The sequence below is a fragment of the Sceloporus undulatus genome, chromosome 4, assembly GCF_019175285.1.
Source record: "Sceloporus undulatus isolate JIND9_A2432 ecotype Alabama chromosome 4, SceUnd_v1.1, whole genome shotgun sequence".
NCBI classification, from domain to species: Eukaryota; Metazoa; Chordata; class Lepidosauria; order Squamata; family Phrynosomatidae; genus Sceloporus; species Sceloporus undulatus.
Genome location: NC_056525.1, coordinates 38813858 through 38835019, shown reverse-complemented (window position 1 = coordinate 38835019; position 21162 = coordinate 38813858). Strand labels below are relative to the sequence as shown.

Sequence of the window (21162 nt, the reverse complement as noted above, 5' to 3'; positions counted from 1 at the left end):
AATGTGAACATCATTAGATGGGTGGGAAGCCTACACCTCATGATCCTGTTCTCTGCAGAGACAGCAAGCAAGCATCACATTGAATTTCAAGAAAGCTCTTTTGAAGTAAGTCTGCTCTTAACTGCACAGGATTAGCCTAGATTCTGTTTTTTGGTTTCACTAAATTGTGATGCTATACAGAAGCTGAATTTACATACAGTGGTTGGAAAATCTGACCAGTAAAGGTGAGTCTGTTCATCCTGCAAAAGCAATTTTGCAGATGAAGAACCAAGCATCTCTTGTTTTTCATAACTCAGGGAGAAAGCTCCTTCAATCTTTCAAATATGTATTCATTAAAGATACTTAAATGACTTCTCAAAGATGTCCTTTGTAACATTCTATAAGAATATAATGGTGCAGAGTAGAAGGGTGAAGAAAAAAATCAAAGGGTATTCAACATTCTTAGTTCCTAGTACCATCACTTAATGCCATACAAAGTTTAACCTCAAGCAAATGTAAATCTATTAGGTGTGATTTTTATATACAAGCAGCTTTCCTTGCTGTGAAGACTGTAGTTTACCTTTTGTAGTGCTGGATGCGGATGCTGGTCTGGAGGATCTCTTACGCTGACCATTCTCTATAGTTTCCTGCACTACTGTAGATTCCTCTGTTCTTGAATTTCTTCTACTTGGAGTCTTAGACTTTTCACAATTTTCCTTTGGGTCATTACTAATAAAAAGTTAGACAAAAGAAAATGAATGATGCCCGGAGCATGAGTGCTAAACTTTTCTACTTTGTAATAGTAATTTTAGCAGGTGATAAAAAGTAACTAAGAACAGAACTACTGTACTCCGTTGAGAAAAATATAGGCCAGTACTCAAGACGTAAAGCAGAAACTTTGTGTCTAGGACACAGTTGCACAATGGGTCCCCAGAACATTTCATTCTCTTTACAATAAATGGTTGCTGGTTAGTCCTAATCAGAGTAGGCTCATTTAACCATATGCAGAATGGCGAGTCAACACAACCCTAAGATCATGGGGCTTTTTGGTAAGATTTGTTCAGAGGGGGGCTTGCCTTTGCTTTCCTCTAAAGCTGAGAGAACATGACTTGCCGAAGGCCAGCCAGTGGGTTTCCATGGATGACTGGGGATTCAAACCCTGTTCTGCAGAGTTCAGTACTCAAAGCATTATCCCATGCTGACTATCTTTAAAAAGGGGGGAGACAATACTCTTGCTTTTATACAAATCCTAGACTCTGCCAATAATTGGAATAATTTCAGATACAGAAATATGCTTGCAGAAAGCAGCCTTCAAATAGCATGTTCTTTGTATTTTAGACAAACTACTGTCAATTAAAAAAATATCAAAACTAGACATGACCAAAAAGGGAAATTATATAAAAAAGAAACACTTTAAAGTTATGCAATATGCTTATATCCACAAAAACCTTCACATAAGTATACTCTTTATCATCATTCTACCAGCAATTACTTACGCAAGGCCAATGGTAACTGCAGAATCATTTTCCAGTTCTGAAATAGAGAGAGGGGGAAAAACTGTGTCTAGTATAATACTGAAGCACATTTTTAAAAAAAATCCAAATATTTACAATCTGACTGACATTAGAATAAGTGAAATATTAGAGTCACTCAACACAAGCCATTGACATTTTTGAGCAAAATGGATATGCCTTCAAAGAAAACAAAGGCTGCTTTAGTCATGGATGGGCCCACTATACACTCACCAGACTATTACAATTCTTCTCTACCTGTTCTGTGCCCCACTGGGTGAAAGTGATCAGAAGAATGGTGACACCTCCAATTGTGATTAAAAGTGTAGTAAGATATTTGCTTACCTCTAACAAAAAAATATTAAAAAGAAATTGAGGTATTTCCTGATTTAATTTTAAATCTGACATATCCAAGTACATTTGGTCCAGAAATCTAAACTGAACTAGTCACTTCATAGAGATTAGGACACTGTTCAAAGTGAATTGGGTCTTCTCTGAAGCAACCCTAAATGTATTGGGCTAATACATTTGAAAATTTCATCCAATTATGATAAAACATTACAAAGTTATTTATTGATTTCTCCATTACAATTAATTCTAGACATCTGAAATATTAATTATTTCCAGATCCAACACATAATAGTTATTGCCAAAAGTAGATTGAGGCAAGCTGATCTCTGTGCCAAAGCAATGTTTCTCTATTCATCTTAAATTTGTAGGTGATGCCTCAGCCATGTCTGGCTTTCTATGTTCCATAATTACAATGTCCTTACTACTAGACGGTTGCCAACTTTATTGTGAAGCATGATCATTTGAGGGATGTGTGTGAATCTCTCAAATGGTCACCACCAAATGAACAGAAAGGAGATGTCAACTGGTCAAGAGAATTATAATATATAATGTATATATAATATATTATATTATATATAATGTATGCCAGGAAACCATTGTCTCTGTTTACCCCATTGTTGACATACTGAAATATGTGGATATAATACTAGCATTGTAATGAAACCGAACTTGTCACCTCATCACCCTATCTATGTTTTGCATTTCTAATGTTATTCACAAACACAGCCTGCTTATAAAGGTCTGTTCATAGGCACTCTACTTCATTCGAGAGTAGTCTTAAGTCTATGAAAGTTTATGCTACAACCTCCTTTCTTTCTTATGGAGTCTGGGGTCCCCTGGCCTAACGTCCTATTTGGCCAAAACCCTGGGGTCAGGATTAGGCCAGATTCTGGCAGATCAGATACAGATCTGATGGATCTAGCCCAATCCCAGTGTAAAAGGGCCTTAATGCGGGTCTAAATGACCCACTGTTTGCCATTGAGTTTTTTCTGAAACTCTGTGGCAAGCCCCATGTAAAACAATGACCCACACATCCTTTACTTTACTCTTCCTTGTGGCCAGTGAGAAGTCCTCCCATTGCCAACTCTTGACACTGAAAAGGGGCACCTGGCTACACCCACATGGCCAGGTGCCTCCTTTCAACATCAGAGGCTTCTCACTAGCTGCTGATGAAGACACAGAGGTGTGACCCTAAACCCAAACTGAAAGCTTTTGATTTTATCTTTGGGCCCTGCACACAGACCACAGCATTTTTGTCTGTCTGCAGGATTGACTATATTTTACCTATCCCTCCCATTTTTTATCCAACTCTTCTAGTTTGCTTCCAATAAAACTATTACTATTTTATGATCATTGCTCCTTTTTCCCCCTAGACTTTTTTGTTCTGCAATTCTCACTAGCTGCAACAGAGGAGTAAGGTAAGGGGTCTGTGGTGGTAGTGGGTCCGTGGCATGGGGATGAGGACCAAAACGAGTTAGTCCCCTGGTCAGAAAAGGATGGGCTCAGCCCGTGCTTTCCTGACCCATCTGCTCAACCCCTCAGTTAATCTCAAAGATGCTATAAGGTTGCTTTCCATACTGATCCAGACTTAGGGGCCATTCAGACTACCTTTTAATCCGGATCAGGAATCGATTCTTGTACGTGAAGTTCATATTCACCCCGAATCTGTCACAATCCATTTAGAGGCATGCACAAGCATTTCGTGGCAAATGCCCCTTAGCATGGGTCATTTATTGGGGGGAAAGCTGTCTCTTTTGAAAAAACCCAGGTTCGGCGAATATGAACTTGCCCCCGATCATGATCGAGTCAAGTTCAGGAGAGGGATTTAGGTCAGAGGGAGGGCAGAGTGCGAGCATTCCCTCCCCTTCATTGGGGCGGAGGAGGAGGAGGAGGAAGGAGCCAAAGGGTCCCAAGAGACGGAGGAGGATCAGGAGGAGGAAGAAGATGAAACAGCCGGGGGAAAGCAGGGGGCCATGGAGGGCAATCGGGAGCAGGACTGGGAGGAGAAGAAAGGAGCCAAAGGGTGCCAGGAGAATTGGGGAGGAGGACCAGGAGGAAGAGGAAGATGAAGAGCTGGGGGAGAGAAGGGGGCATGGAGGGCAATCGGGGTAATGGAGCAGGAGGAGGTTCAGGGCAGGTGAGAGAGAGAGCACCAAATGGAGCAAGCCTCTGCTCTCCCACCAGGAAGCTTTCTCTTTCTTTCTTTATTTTATTATTTTTTGCAGACTATGCGCGTGGTTTTAGCTTCAGGTATATATATATATAGATAGAATGCTACTAGCTGCCTGTTTCCCTTTCCCTTTCATTTCCGCCTCCAGCAGCAAGGCACTTTGCAAAAGGCATTTGCAAAAGCCTTTTTTCCTATGCGAATGCTACAATGTGAATGTTACAAAGGTTGCTCTTTCCAATTTGGCAAATTGATACAGAATGCTTTTGCTACTGTCTCTAAGGAATTCAGGGGTAGCTGAGGTAAAGCAATGGATGCATGGCATTCCAAGGTGAGGATATTATAATAATGATGATGATGATGATGATGATGATGATGATGATGATGATGAGGCATTCTGGGGAGGCAAGGAGAGAGGATGCAGAGATGGCATTGGATTGCATTTTGGGGCAAATGGGGCCAAGGGAAGATCCATGACCTGCACAGACCCAACACACAGAAACAAAATTTTAAATTTGTTTGCATTTTGGGGTTGAAAACGGAAGCAGGCAGGGGAAGATCCATGACCTGCACTAACCCAAACCCCAACAGCACACACACACACAGAAAGGAGGTTTTTAAATTTGACAGCATCTGCGCATAGCATAGCCTGGTTCTTTAAAAAAAAAAAAGGAGGGGGAAAGCACACTTCTGATTGCCCAATGAGTACAGGAAACGTCACCTATGACGATCCCGGAACTAAATTTGATTGACAGCCAGGCACCTTCATTTTAAACCCGATTTCTCCAAGTGGGCATTAAGGGTTAAAATACCCTGATTGGTAGTCAGCACTTGCTTCCGGAGGGATTTGGGGAGGGGGAAACCAAAGTTTCCCAGTTCCTTCCAGCGCAAAAAGGTCAGTCTGAATGGGCCCTAACACAGCTATGTCTTAGAATTCTCCCTTTCTGAGAGATGCTCTATGCCCTCACCCAGAGTCCACCTGCAGCCATTCTGCAAGAGGCGCTCTGACTTTCTCCCTTGAGTGTGGAAGGCAGAACATCTTCCAGTAGACACTAACAAATAACAGCTTGTATAATCCCTGCCTTATGAATTCTTTTGATGGTATTTCTGGGCATTTGAGATCTGAGGAGATGATGAAAGATGAGGTGGGATGTGAGGAAAATGAAATTGGGAAAACTATACATTAAGAAGGAAATGAAATAGAAAAAACGAAAGGAAATATTAACATGAAAATAAAATTTTAATTAAAGATTACGCTACTCTTTGCTTTTTATAAGAAAAAGATGTGTGGATTGCAGACTGCTCTATGGTGTTTCAGAACACACTTGAAAGAGTCTTGAGTGGAGGTGAGAAAGAAAGAAGCATGTGTCAACACATGTCTCCAGTCCCTCAGCTGATATTCAGTGTGGCCCCTGGGGATTAAAAAGTTGGTGCAACTGTGATGTAAGATAAAATATACCTGTTCTTGAAACAGTATTTTCCGTTGTGGCAACAGGAGTCTGACCTGAAGAAGCTAAATTATGAGAGATTACAAATTACCAATGCACTTCTCAGCCTTGGGAAAACAAAAATAAGAATCTATTCAAAGCATCAATGAAAAGTAAGCACTAACAAGCCAAACATAATACTGTGCTATTTTATGCTGCAAAGTAAGCATTTCCCAAATATAATCAATTTAAACAGAAAACTGATTTTAAAAGTGTCTTCCTGATAGATAAATTATGTCATAAGCCAGAAAGAGAAAAGCTTTTGAAAACGATAAAACAGTGACATTTTAAAAGCTGTCAAATATTCTTAGCACATCATAAATGAATACAACTGCATTATAGTTTACTTAGTTATAACTATTAAAGCTAACCAGTATAGGTTATCAATTTTTCTTGGCACATCCCCAAACTAAAGAATATGGTGGAAGCATATACCAGAGCTAGAGCTGATCAAGTTAAACTCTTGATCAGAATCCTGTTTTCTTTTTTTCAGCATTTCAGCACTAAGTTAAAACATGGCTTTTTATTAAAGACGTTGTACTCTAATGATTTTATTCAACATGCAACATGCAAGTTTACAGGGTTCTCTGGCTGTTTTTACCTGTTATAAATTGTTATACAGTGGAACCTTCATATCAGTGGATTTGACCACCCATGGATTGCCATACCTCATATTATTCAATGGCAGTGTGTGCATGCTGACACATCCATACGCACATCACCGCACTGCATAATACAGAATGCCAAACCAAATCCCTGCAGATGGGATGAGTCCACTGTATTGTTCCATTGTTTTACACTGTTTATCATTTACTCTTTTAACTCTAAATTGTTGAAACTGATTTTATTGTATGCTGCCCCAAAATCTTCTCATGCAGACCTTAAAAAATACTGCAATAACACAAATACCAATACCATCTAATCATTCTCTGAGATTTAAAAGAGCAATTCATATAAATACTAAGAAACCACAGCTGGTATCCTTTTCAGAAATTACCATGTCATAAAGTTTATGTACGACTTCACAATTAACTCTAACATTGTTGTGCCACTGCAATGACACAGTGCCCCGCAGATCCCCAGCTTCAGGAAAATGGCTGGATGTATTGTCAGTCACCATTGCTCTATGGAAACACAGACATAGCCATGTTGGTGGAAGAGAGCTATAGAATTGGAAGATGTAGCTATTTCCAGTGCAGGGTTTCTGAACATATTTATTATGTGGAAAGTTGATTAACAGAAGAGGGCATTTAAAAAAAAATATTAAAAGTTTGAATTCCATTTCTTCTATTTGAGCAGTCCCATGTGACAATAGGTGTTTGTCCTTGTAGGATCTGCTTTTCAAACTCAAAGGCTAGAACCTTGTTGGAATTTACTGGAATCAGTGACTTTAATAGCCACAGTGCTTTCCCCATAGAAATACAGAAGTAAAAAGGCAAGGCAGACACATTTGATGAAGAGGACACAGCAATCATTGTGTTCATAAAATAAATCCATTGTTACTTTTAAAAATACATATCTCTTCATTCTTGTCCAGAGATAAACCATGGTATCTAACATTAATATATTACTGGATTGGATAGTGGACTTTATTGCACAGGCCTGTTGCATTCTAAAAGGGGACATGATGGGGATGGGAGGCAGCATAGAATACATCTTACCGCACAGGGAGAATGTTTCTGCCACTGCTGGAGATTCCCATCATCTGCCGGATGTGTCCCAGAGGGGGTGATTTTCAGGAACGCTTCTGAAGCGTTCCTGAAAATCGCCCCCTGGGAAACACATCCGGAACGCAATGGGAATGTCTGGCGGCGGCAATAGCATTCTCCATGTGCAGTAAGATGCGTTCAATGCTGCCTCCCATCCCCATCATGTCCCCTTTTAGAACGCAACAGGCCCATTCCAGGGCCTGTGCACTAAAGTCCCCAGACTTGATCATACTTAGACCAGATTCACATCAACTAGACTTAATTTAGCCATGAATTATTTAAGCCTCAAGGATTTCAATGGCGCTACTCTAACCATGTGAAATCCTGATATAACCCAATAAAACAAATCATTCAAAAATACAACAAAACATAGGCCTGTATAAATGGTTTAATAGATGTGTTTTGTTTACAATATGGCTTTCCTTTCCTTGTATTCCTCTAATGAACATTTAAGAACTACTGAAACACTTGTGTTTGTGAAGAAAAGTTTTTTGTCTTTCATAATGGTTTCTTCATTCCCCTTATATCTGCATATTATTAGATATTCATACTAGAAATGTTTCAGATCATAAATGAAAATGACCTTGCCTTTTCCCTCAGAAAAGAAAAATCAGAAATATATACTCTTAATACTCACCTATATACAGGGATGTAGCCAGGATTTTGGGAAGGGGGGGGTCCAGACTAAGTGCCACCATTTTGAGAGGCTAAGAGCCCCCCCCCCCAGACACAAAAAGGGGGTTGAGCGTTTACATTAGAATGGCACCACTTGAACTTCCGTTATGGCTCCGTGCTGCTATGGAATCTTGGGATTTGTAGTTTTGAGAAGCTGTTTGGCCTTCTCTGTCAGGTGCCACAACAAACTACAAGTCCCAGCATTCCACAATATGGTGCCAAGGGCAGCTAAAGTGGCATCAAACTGGATTATTTTTTTCAGTGCAGATGCAAACTGAGTCCTTCCTCTGAAGGCGTTTACATCAGATAAATTCAGCTCGATAAAGCAAAGCGCAGCTGTTCAAGCAATGAGCGGCAACCACTCTGTTCATGCTCAGAGACACTCTGCTCATGCTTTGAGACACTGCATTCCAACTTCTGAGCTGAGCTAAGAACCCAGGCTGCATCCACACAACATTTCATTCCCACTTCCAAGAGGGATTTTTAATTCCAACACACACACACACACACACACACACTCTACATACACACATGCACACAATTTTTAATTCCAAGACTCATCTATCTATCTATCTAGCTATCTGTCTGTCATAATTTTAAATTCCAAGACATTATACATTCCTTTCTTTTTATAAAAAAACAAACCCCTTTAAGGGAATCCTATTTTGAGAGAAAGGCAGGGTATAAAATCAATAAATACAAAATTATTGTGCAATAGTCCATCAGTGCATGGCTTGCATTATAAGACTTTATAACTTTAAAATGTTATACATTTAAAAACAATTAAAATCACAGTAAGCTCAGAGTGCTACAGAATCATGGAATCATAGAGTTAGAAGAGACCCCTAGAAGGACCATCCAGTCCAACCCCATTCTGCCATGCAGGAACTCCCAGTCAAAGCATCCTCAACAAATTATGTAATGGAGGTGTCCATCTACATTGTAGAAAGATATACGTACTATAGATTAATGCTATGGAAAATCACCACCTTGAGTCTGTATATTGGGAGAAAGGCGGGATTTAAGAAAATAACAACAACAACAACAACAACAACATCTGGGTATTGTAGTTTTGTGAGATATTTAGCCTTCTTTGTCAGAGAGCTCTGGTGCCACAACATACTACAAATCCCAGGATTTTCCATAGCATTAAAGTGGTGTTGAACTGGATTATTTCTGCAGTGTGCACCTTATTAGACTGCAGTTCCCAGCAGTCTGTGGTGCTGCTGGATGATGGGCCCTGCAGTCCAGCATTGCCTGGAGCAGAGCCATAGGACTCCAGAGCCCCAATTCATCCTCTGGCAGCATTTTGGGGAAACTCCTTTAAAAAGACAAAAATAAGGAAAATAAAAACTCCTTGCAAAGTAAAACCCAGAGGTCTTCCAATGGACTTTGCTTCCAAGGCAGGAGGGCAGAGAGGCCAAGATCTTTAGATTGAGTCCTTAGGTTAATTAATTAATCCTAGAATCCTAGAGTTGGAAGAGACCCCAAGAAGGGCCCTGATCCAGTCCAACCCCATTCTGCCATGCAGGAACTCTCCATCAAAGCATCCCCATTGATATGCTGAAAAGGGGCCAGCTAAGTGTATTTTATTTTATTTTTCTTTTAAAAATGAGAAAAAAACAAGGCTGGAAGGAGCAGAAAAGGGCCAAGCCTTGATATCTGGACCCCAGAACATGCTAACTCCCAGAATTCCATAGCCAAGAGCCACAAAAGAGTTAAATCGCTGCCAAACCTGGTTATTTCTTGAGTGTGGATGCAGTCTGATGCAGCTTCCTGTCCCTCCCTCGCTCGCTCCCTCTCCTCCAGGGCTTTTTGGCCCCTTCCCTCAGGCCCCACAACAGAAGTTTAGGGGCGGCACTTGGGCTCCTCCTGGCTTTGCCAGGGCCGGGAGGAGAGCCTCCTCCCCCCCCCCTCTCCCTCTCTCTCAGCCTCCCTGCTCCCAGTGAATTTTTCCCTCTAGTCCTCTGTGCTTTTGATGGAGGGGACGGAGGAGTTTTAAAGTGCCCCCTTGATTCACACACCCTCCCACTCTTCCTCCCTCCCTGGAAGAGACTTTTATTTTGGCAAAAACACAAGGGAGGAGGGGGGGGGGAGGAGGAGAAGGAGTGGAAGCCAGACTGACTCCTATGGAAATGAAAGGGAAAGAGCTTGGTTTGTCTTTCCCCCTTCCCCTTGGAGCTCCGTGGTTTTAATGGAGAGGAGGAGGGGGGGAGGAAGGAGCTTGAATGCCCCCAGGCCTGAAGGGGGGGACCAGACCCCCCAAACTCCCCACCCCCGGCTACGTCCTTGCTATATATCATGTCTAAATCTGTTCTACCAACATGAAAATAATTTCAGAAGAAAAATTTACTGTTCAGTATACTTGCAAAACGTAAGAATACAGATGAAAGTGAATAGTAATTGCATATTAATCTAGTGTATATAAAAAACTACAAGCTTGTGCACACTTCAAAGATTAACATATTTTTACTAGGAAAAATAAAAATACAACACAATTTGATAACAGAAACTATCAAAATAATAGCAACCAATGACAAATATTTTTGTTTGAAAGCTTAGAAAAAGGTAACATGGATCTGGAGAATCACTAAAGCTTTCAATTGTATTAAACAGCAACACAAACTCAAAGGGTAGTGTTGCAACACATTGGGATCTGCTATTCAAGGTAGAAAGAGAAATTATGACAGCACAAAACCATGCTCTTTGGATTCTGGCAGTATGCAGATACCGGTGTTTACAATGGGGGAAAGGACCTATTCTTTTCAGGGAAAGACTAAAAAATCCAGTGTCAAATAGTTCTGATTTTGACTTAGAGTAATCCATCAAAGGCTTCCCTGGATGGAAATGGGAATGAGGGAAGCAGTGATTTTTACTGCCTCTGCCTTCTTTCTTACAGCTCCTTGTGCCATCTTTCATTCTATTCCACAAAGTATTTTAACTCTGTAGTCTTTTGGAAAGTGCAGAAACACTGAGAAAACCTATCCATCCACAATTCTGGTAGCAGCAACAATTCAAGCTGTTCTCACAGGATACACATTCATGTAAGAAGTTGCAATGAATTTGCAAATTTGGTTAATCCTTTTAGTAAAACTGATCAACAAAACAACACCTTTGCAGAGTAGGGCAGTAATCCTGTTCACATATATCTGAAAATAAGTGCTAAGCCACACCAAACTTAGGAGGACTTGCTTCTAAGTAAACACACACAGAGATGCTTGTAGCCGAAACTTTAGCAATGATAGATGTAATTAGCTATGCTGAGACTGTATGTTTTCATCTGAATGTCACTCCATCCAGCAACATTTAATCACATGAAAAGTACTGCATTCAAATGCAGTGCTAAACCACAGCCTGATTCAGACACTGCTAAACCATGTAGGAATCCTAAGAAGCCTGCATGAGTCTGTTCTCCTTTCTTCTTTTGTGTGTGCAAAGAGACCAAAAGGCCTTGCTTCAGAACTATTATGTTTTGAAACCTCATGTTTGAAATGGCAAAACTGGTTGATACCTACTGTGGTTAGTTAACAAATCAAATTACGAAACTCTGGTATGATCGTGGTTTGTATAAAACAGTCACAGATGAGAAAAATCAGTTTCCCAACTTTAGATGTCACAAGCAACAAGTTAGTTCTAACATGACAACAGAAACATTAAATATCTTCCTCAAAGTGAGGGAGGAGCATTAAGCTCATGCACCGCGGTTTCCATAAAACTAAGCCATGTATTACTATTATCCTTGAACTGGGCCAAGATCTGGATGGGTTAAAGCCTTCTGATGGTAAATTTTCATTCTGAACCGTGAACATTAGAAAATATGATGCAGTGGCATTACTCCCAATCTCTCAGTTTTTTTCACACATTACTTTATTCCTCATTTATATGTATTTTCAGAAACATTTATCACTTTATTTCATCTGATGGAAAAGGCAGGAATTAGTAGCAAATGAAAAATGACGAGTCAGAGGCTGAGTTACATAAATTAATATCAACATGAAGACTGGTTGACAATGCTGCATTCATAAATTTACAGTGAATACATGTTTTAATGTTCAGACTGCATACATCTTTTCTTCAGTTTTTAGCAGTTATTGCGTTTATGACTTATGTAAAGGCCTTCCATCATGCAAATAATTTTAACACTCTCAGATTGCACTCTGGGGCCCAATATCAGATTATTTAATTTATTTTGCAGTGTTTGAAAATATATTTTTTAATATTAATTATTATTAACAGTGTTTTTGTTTGACAGTCTAGTGAATTGCCATTGCATGACAATCATCAACACTAATACCTTTGAATCTTGGGTTAGACAAATTTGTGTGAGTGAAAAACTTTTAAAGCAGTATTTGAAAGTATTGTTAGAATTAATCTGTAAATAATTTGTTTCTTGAAAGAGCATACCCCAGACCAATTTACTCAAAACATTTTAGATGTACCATTGCAAGTCTCAAAACACAAATAAATAGCAGCAGCATCCACAAATCCATTACTAATTCATATTTCTATGGGCAAAATATCACATATAATTCAGATGCATTTCAGTTTCTTGGTAGCAGGGAAAGTGTAACAGCCACCCTGGACAGTTGAAGAATACATACCCATATTATGTGTTAATTCATGATGGGCTTCTGCCTTCTCATCTTCTGGTCCAATCCCAACTTGCTCAGTGGGTAAATTACCAGGATTACCATTAGTAGTTGGAACTGGGGATATGTTGTCAGTGATTACTGGAGTGGTTACTACTGAGAGTACATTAGTGGAAGGAGTGCTGCCTGGTAGGCTTAGAGCTACAGGGGCAGAAACAGTAGTAGTGCCACTTATATTTAAATGGCCAGTCCCTGAAGTGCTTTGTTTCAAAAGAGTGGGAGCTGGCGATGCCACAGTGCTGTCTTCTAGTTCTACAGGTAATTGCTCCATTTCCAGACTGCTAGGGATTGAAACATCTTGTCCCTGGCCTTCCAGTTCTCCCTCTGCTGCATAGTGTCCTTCTTCTTTCTCAAAGGAATCTGTGACTTTCTTGCATGCTTTTGTCAGCAAAAATTGACCAATTCTGTCCAATTTCCCTTTTCCTTTAGTAGATGACACTGGACTTCGTCTGTTGATAGATCCAGGGCTGTGTGGACGAGGTGGGGAAACCACAGTTCCAGACTGTGAGGATGGATCAGCACATGGATCAACAGATGCACAGATTTGAGAAGTCATTTCCTCTGAATTAAAATCTTTGACCTGTTGAACTGGTGGATGTGAAGAAGTGCTTGAAGGAGCTGTTGGTGAGGGTGAAGGAAGTGAAATAGGAGTTGCCAGTGAATTAATGACCAATGATCGGCTTGTTGGCATACTTGAGGCAGAAGTACTGGAGAAGGAGCTAGGAGGAGCAGGCCCTGATGTGAACTTTATATTCTGTGGCAAATGCAAAGGACCAACAACTGCAACAGACTGTGGGATTAAATTAGAATTGGAAGTCATTGGGGTTGCAGGAATTGTACTTGGCTGAGACCCTTTCATAACCTGAATTATTGAGGAAGAATTTATAAAAACCGGAGTAATGAACTGAGGCCGAGCATTAGACTGAACTGTTGTCTGTCCTTCAGACGTCATAACTTTATTACCTACATTTGGCATGGTGACAACAGTAGGCATTAATGCAGGTTGTAAATGAGAAGGCAAAGGTGCTGATGTGTTAGATGAGGATGTAATGGGGTTGGAAGTTACAAATACCGTTATTTGATTAGGTGGGAGTGATGTAGAAATAGAAGCAGAACTAACAGGCCTCTGTATTACTGGAGACATATTCTGAGAAACACCTGAATTTATTTCTCCCAGGTCTTGTGCTTGAGTAGAACAGGCTTCAGCATTTGGAGGTAAACTAAGAGAACAAACAGATTCTTTATTACAAGAGGAATCCTGCTGGGGAAGAGGTATGGAAGAAGCCTTTTTAAATTCATCTGCACAAGTCACTGGCACTTCAAGACCATGGAGACCAGAAGGCTTGATGGTAACGTTTGGAGCTCCAGAATTGTCCAGAAGTTGACTTAAGGAAGTGGGTGCCTCCCGCATGGCTGGAGAAATAATAGTATTGTTTTCCTCAAGACTGGGAAGCTTGTTAGACTCTATAGAAGGTGCCTCTCTTTTCTGTTGTTCTTCATGGACCAGAATTTTGATTTCTTGATTGGAAACACTTTTGGGGTCGATGTTGTGCTGATCTTTGTTCATTGGGATGACCTGCATACTTTGACATGTGGTATCTTGTGAGACACTAAAACTTTCTTTGTTATCCTCTGGAATACCAGTCATAATAGACATGGGAACAGTGGGATTCTGAGTAGTTAACATACCATTACTTTGAAAACTTCCAGGCATAGGTGTTTGCAATGAAGGTGGACCAACCATCATACTTCGCTGCAAGTCCATGTTCTGCATGAGTGATGGATTCTGCTGAGAAGTCAACGTTAATTTGGCTGCTTTTGAGTTTTGCCTCCCAGGACTTGGTGTGGTTTTCCTACTGGATCCAGGACTGGACCTTCTACTGTTACTAGGACTTGCTCGCTTTGCCCCACCAGCATTGGTTTGCTTTCCTGAATTGATAACCATAGGGTCTAACTTGTGGGTCTGTGGGGAGACAAAACTTGACTGGCTATTCATACCAAGATTTGAGGGTGCTTGCCCAATGGCCTTCAAAGTAGTTGGATTAAGACCCTGTTGATCAAATCCTCTATTAAGACTAGGCCTAGGAGGCAATGGAATATTTATCTGAGGAGGGAAAAGACCAGCAATAGAAGCATTGAGCCTCTCTGGTGACAAACTTATTTCTGATGGCTCTGTGCTTGGTGGACGATTATTAGGAGTCTGGGGGTAGTACGGTCTTGGACTTGCCCTGTTTGGTGTTTTCGGTCTTGATGTCTGTGATGTGCTAGCAACATTTTGAAAGTGGTGTGAGTGAGTGCTAGGTAGTGGATTGGACTGCTGTTGAGGGCTTGCACCTTGGGAAGCTGACATTGGAGAAGGTCCAGGTTTTGGACCTGCCATCATTAATTGACTTTGTGAAACTATTAAATGGGATGCTATATTGTTTTGAGGCCCTGCTGCTGGAGAGGCAACTTCAGCACCATTTCCTTCTGGAACAGAGGACACTGATGGAACTTCTCCCAAAGGTGAGGTGGTAGGATTCTGTACATTATCTGCATAAGCCATCTTCCGTGCATTGTTCACTAAAGTCTGATTACTTGCCATTGAAATTCTTTGCTTGTCAGGAGATGGAGGCACTGCACCTGTACCTTGCAGACTAACCATAACTGACATGTTACCCCCCTGCTGCATTGGCATCCTTTGTGTCTCTACATTCAGAGGGACCCTAGGCTGATGAACTCCTTGGGAGACAGGAAGTCTGACTGACTTAGCATCCTGTTGCATCATGAGCATCATCATCATTTGTTGTTGTTGCTGTTGCTGCTGGGACTGTGTCTGCTGAGGGGTGGGTTGTGGTGGTTGCTGCTGCCCGTGTTGCAAAAGCTGGGGAGGCATTTGCTGAAGAGATCTTTGTTCCAGTGGCTGAGCTGGATAGCCTAGAATTATAAAGATAAATATTCATTTATCAAAATAGGCAACTTCTTACTAAAACTGACATCTTTACTAGGGGATAATAATCATTTTTAAAGCAAGGATTATGTGCTGGAGGGGGAACCAAGCAGTTACAAGTTGACTGGGTCTAAAAGCTGTCCCATGTGAACTGAATAATGATCAGGGAAAAGCAACCAAAGCACTAATTATAAATGAATAGTTATTTGAACACAGAGAAGTAAGTAATATAGCCTTCCACCATCCAGATCTGTATTATGACTGATAGATACCTCTAAATTATTTGGAGTAAGGAGTGAGCAAGTGTGCAGATTATATCAGGAGTTTTTATGATGGGGAAAAAATTCCATCCTGAAATGAATTTTTAAAAATGCACTCAGTTTGCAAAACTTATTTCCAAACTAAGTAAGGGGGCAACAAAATTGGGGGGGGGGGGGGTACTGATAAAGTGGTCCATGTTAAGACAATCCCCACACTTTTCACATATTCTCTGAAGGAATCCAATTTGGTAGTGACTTTATCAGGGAAAGGAGCGAAAGTCACCAAACATATTAATGAAAGAGATCAGCTTGTCAATGGTGAGAGAGACAAATTACATACAAGGAGGAAAAGGAGAATTAAATACTCGAGAGAAATTTCAAGTTTTGTTCTGCATCTATGATGCAGCTACACAAAGAATACTGTTTACACTTGCAGATGTACCATTTTAAAAAGGATGTTGCAAAGCTGGAAAAGATGCAGGAGAAAAAAGCCACCCCCACTCCCCATCGATAGGTAGATGCTGCTTTCCTATAGTTTGTTGGGCTTTTTAGTTTTAAAAAAGAGATTGCTAAAGGCTGTTGGCAACAAAGGAAGAAGGGAAATATAAAGTAAGTTTCTAAAGTATACAGGGAGTGGTCAGGGATCTGTTATGATCTGGTCCTGTGGAGAATTTAAGCCACTTAACAGCACACTGTGAAGAATTTGCCCATTTTGCTAATAAAATCGCTCAGATTCACTCTGACTTAGACACCAGAGTTGATACAGTTTTGGTGGATGTAACCTTGGCTCCTGCTTGTCCAGTATTGATGGATACTCTTCAATTTGTGGAGGCTGGGGATCTGGACAGGATCCTTGGAGAAGTGAGAGTCACCACATGTGTGATAGACCCTTGTCCTTCCTGGCTAATTGAACAGGCCTGAGGAGGACTGGCTGAGTGGGAACGGGAAGTGATTAATGCCTCTTTACAACAAGGCAGGGTTCCAATACACCTAAAGGTGGCTGTGGTAAGACCTCTTTTGAAAAAACCTTTCCTGGATCCTACTGTACTCGATAATTACATGCGAGTCTCTAACCTTCCATTTTTGGGCAAGCACACCCAGTAAAAAGTATCTCTATATACAGCATAATTAACTTATGGAACATATTCATAATTATAACTAATTCATGATTGACTCTTTATATACTGCTATTGACAAACACAGCTTTAAAGGAAATCAGAAATATACCAAATGATTTGATGTTGGCTATACAGTCAGGAACATATAATATGGAGAATAAAGAGCTATCAAATGTTATTAACTGTGGCTCGATACAAATGGGTGGGAAGCGCCGATTCTAGGGGTCGGGAGCGCACAGCGACTGCACGCTCCCAAATCCTAGTCCATACAGATGCCACCATCATGGTGGCCTCCCGACCCCACAGGGGCCACCATGATGATGTGATGCAATCATGGCACAGCATCTGCATATTGCGGTGCCGCACTCACGTCATTGACGCCTGACAGTGCGCCAATAGCGCACTTGTTGCATCGACCACACAAACCTAAAAGAACCTGTTTTTTCCAGGTTCTTTTTGGCACAGAGGGACACTGTGCGGTTTGGCTGGTGCATCCCTTGGGAGCAAAAACGGGCGACTCCAGCCCGCCCTTTTGGGGCGGTCTGTTGAGCCCCTATGTTGTCTAACTGGAAGCACTAGAGGTGAAACACCTGAGAATTCGACTTGTGGTGAGTGGGCAAGCAGGCTTCTTTGGCTTTACTTGTGGATTTCCTGGATGCAACTGGTGACCCACTGATGGAGATAAGATGCATTAAAGAACTGAGATTTCAGAAGAAGTAGTAGTTTTATAACCAGATGCCATCAGAAGGAGGAATTCTATTGTTTTTAAAATATGTTTCAAGAAAGATACTTAGAAGCCGACATTAGCAGAATTTTGCTGATGCATTTGGATTTCAGCAGAATAAAAGAATGAAAACGAAAATATACATTTAAATAATGATGCAGGTTCATGTAAAATGATACACAGCAGAGTAACATACACTGGTGCCTCGGGATACGAAATGATCGGCTTACGAAATTTCCGGGATACGAAAAAGTTGGATAGGAAAAAACTGTTTCGGGTTACGAAATTCATTTCGGCGCGAAATTCAAATGCTGCAAAGTGCAGCTATAGGCTTTCCAGAGCTAACGGAAAGCTAAGGAGGCTGGGTTAGGGGTTAGCTTTGGCGCGAATTTTGAATTTCGTTAGCAGTAGTGATTGGCTTGAAAAATCAAGCTGATCATCTGGATTGGCTAACGAAATTGGGGGGGTGGCCTGGCATCAGAAACAAAAGCCGGCTTCCATTGATCTGCCCCCTTTGTCTGGCCTTGTGGACTGTTGAGGAAGAGTTTTTTCTGAGCTCTAACTCGTGGTTCCAGTGGAGGTTTGGACTTTTTCTGGCTTTCTGCCTTTGGACTGTACACTTCGGATCAAGACCTGCCATCAGGAATTTCTCTACAGGTAGGTGGATGGATTTTTACCTTCTTCTTGTGGGGTGAGACAGTGTGACCATGCTTTTGCTGTGGGGTGGTGGTTTGCTTTGGTCATGGCTGTGATGTTTTCAAAGTGTGGGGTGTGAGTTTTAAAAGTTTGGCCTTGGCTCCATGTGGGCCTCAGAGTGTCACCTTTGGGTTTGCATTTTTAGATTTGGGGGTTTTGGCCTATGGCTTTCGGTTCTGGGGTGCTTTGGCCATGGGTGTGATGTTTTCAAAGTGTGGGGTGTGAGTTTTAAAAGTTTGGCCTTGGCTCCATGTGGGCCACAGAGTGTCACCTTTGGGTTTGCATTTTTAGATTTGGGGGTTTTGGCCTATGGCTTTCGGTTCTGGGGTGCTTTGGCCATGGGTGTGATGTTTTCAAAGTGTGGGATGTGAGTTTTAAAAGTTTGGCCTTGGCTCCATGTGGGCCAGTGTCACCTTTGGTTTGCATTTTTAGATTTGGGCTTTTTGGCCTTTGCTTCTCGGTTTGGGGTGCTTTGGCCATGGGTGTGATGTTTTCAAAGTGTGGAGTGTGAGTTTAAAAGTTTGGCCTTGGCTCCATGTGGGCCTCAGAGTGTCACTTTGGGTTTGCTTTTTTAGATTGGGGGTTTTGGCCTATGGCTTTCGGTTCTGGGTGCTTTGGGCCATGGGTGTGATGTTTCAAAGTGTGGGGTGTGAGTTTTAAAAGTTTGGCCTTGGCCCATGTGGGCCACAGAGTGTCACTTTGGGTTTGCATTTTTAGATTTGGGGGTTTTGCCTATGGCTTTCGGTTCGGGGTGCTTTGGCCATGGGGGGATGTTTTCAAAGTGTGGGGTGTGAGTTTTAAAAGTTTGGCCTTGGCTCCATGTGGGCCAAGAGTGTCACCTTGGGTTTGCATTTTTAGATTTGGGCTTTTTGGCCTTTGGCTTCGGTTCTGGGGTGCTTTGGCCATGGGTGTGATGTTTTCAAAGTGTGGGGTGTGAGTTTTAAAAGTTTGGCCTTGGCCCATGTGGCCTCAGAGTGTCACCTTTGGGTTTGCATTTAGATTTGGGGGTTTTGGCCTATGGCTTTCGTTCGGGGTGCTTTGGCCATGGGTGTGATGTTTTCAAAGTGTGGGGTGGAGTTTAAAAGTTGGCTGGCTCCATGTGGGCCACAGAGTGTCACCTTGGGTTTGCATTTTAGATTTGGGCTTTTTTGGCCTTTGGCTTTCGGTTCTGGGGTGCTTTGGCCAGGGGGTGTGATGTTTTCAAAGTGTGGGGGTGAGTTTTAAAAGTTTGGCCTTGGCTCCATGTGGGCCCAGAGTGTCACCTTTGGGTTTGCATTTTTAGATTTGGGGGTTTGGCCTATGGCTTTCGGTTCTGGGGTGCTTGGCCATGGGTGTGATGTTTTCAAAGTGTGGGGTGGGAGTTTTAAAAGTTTGGCCTTGGCTCCATGTGGGCCACAGAGTGTCACCTTGGGTTTGCATTTTTAGATTTGGGGGTTTTGGCCTATGGCTTTCGGTTCGGGGGTGCTTTGGCATGGTTGTTGTTTTCAAAGTGTGGGGTGTGAGTTTTAAAAGTTTGGCCTTGGCTCATGTGGGCCTCAGAGTGTCACCTTTGGGTTGCATTTTGATTTGGGGGTTTGGCATGGCTTTCGGTTCTGGGGTGCTTTGCCATGGGTGTGATGTTTTCAAAGGTGGGGTGTGAGTTGTAAAAGTTTGGCCTTGGCTCCATGTGGGCCAGAGAGTGTGACCTTGGGGGTGGGGGTGGTTTCCAATTGTGGCTTTTGCTCAGTGCCTGTGCCTTTTGTCCTTTTTAGGCTTGAGCTATGGCTCCCAAGAAAGCCACAGATAAAAGCGGCGGTGAAAAAAAGAAGAGGACTCCCTTGTCCTTGGAGGACAAGAAGGAAATCATCGCCAAGCATGAGAGGGGCATGCGCTTGGTGGACATTGCCAAGGAGTATGGAAGAAACCCTTCGACAATTGGCACTGTCCTCAAGCAGAAGGAGGCCATCAGAGCCGTTGTGGCTCCTGCGAAAGGCGTGACAACGATTGCCAAGCAGAGGACACCAAAGCACGAGGAGATGGAGCGCCTGCTGCTCCTCTGGATTAAAGAAAAGGAGCGAGCCGGGGACACTGTGACCACCTCGGTCATCTGTGAGAAGGCCACCACCATTTTTGAAGACCTGGCCAGCAAGGAGGCAGGCGAAGGAACTTCTTCCCAGGAGGAGCCAGCCACCCCGGAATTCAAAGCCTCACGTGGCTGGTTTGAAAGGTTCAAAAGGAGGACCGGGATCCACTCTGTCGTCCGTCACGGCGAGGCGTCCAGCGCAGACCACCAGGCCGCCGAAGCATTTGTCATCGAGTTCAAGGCCATGGTGGAGGAGGAAGGCTACGTCCCGCAGCAAGTGTTCAATTGCGACGAGACGGGCCTCTTCTGGAAGAAGATGCCTCACCGCACCTACATCACCCAGGAGGAGAGGAGATTGCCAGGCCACAAGCCTATGAAGGACCGCTTCACACTTGCGTTGTGTGCGAATGCCAGCGGGGACTGTAAGATCAAGCCCCTGTTGGTCTACCACTCGGAAAATCCAAGGGCCTTCAAGGCACACAACATTCAAAAGGACAGGTTGCCAGTGATGTGGCGTTCCAATGGCCGCGCATGGGTCACACGCCTCCTTTTCGTGGAGTGGATCAACAGTGTCTTCGCCCCGACTGTGAAGCGGTACCTGGAGGAAGAGGATTTGCCCTTGAAGTGCCTCCTCCTTTTGGACAATGCTCCTGCGCACCCGCCTGGCCTGGAAAAGGACATCCTTGCAGAGTTCTCCTTCATCAAGGTCCAGTTTCTGCCACCCAACACGACCTCCCTCTTGCAACCCATGGACCAGCAGGTCATTGCCAACTTCAAGAAGATCTACACCAAGCACCTCTTCAAGCGGTGTTTTGATGTAACGGAGAGCACACAGCTGACCCTGC

General features: G+C 42.5%; 2 protein-coding genes across 4 annotated transcripts in view; one reads left to right on the top strand and one right to left on the bottom strand.

Annotated features, from left to right (window-relative positions):
• ITCH (itchy E3 ubiquitin protein ligase) overlaps positions 1–21162 on the top strand; it is a 603853-nt gene that overhangs the window by 374629 nt on the left and 208062 nt on the right. The gene's annotated exons all lie outside the window — the stretch shown is intronic.
• The window catches only part of NCOA6 (nuclear receptor coactivator 6), a 67168-nt gene that overhangs the window by 1255 nt on the left and 44751 nt on the right, over positions 1–21162 (bottom strand). The window contains exons 12-15 of one of the 2 annotated variants that reach the window (XM_042465841.1): positions 12481–15444; positions 5468–5521; positions 1476–1512; positions 560–708 (exon numbers count right to left, since the gene is read on the bottom strand). In XM_042465841.1, coding sequence (XP_042321775.1) covers positions 560–708; positions 1476–1512; positions 5468–5521; positions 12481–15444 — 3204 coding nt within the window. The remainder of the gene's footprint in view (positions 1–559; positions 709–1475; positions 1513–5467; positions 5522–12480; positions 15445–21162) is intronic. The other variant, XM_042465843.1, reaches the window with a different exon arrangement.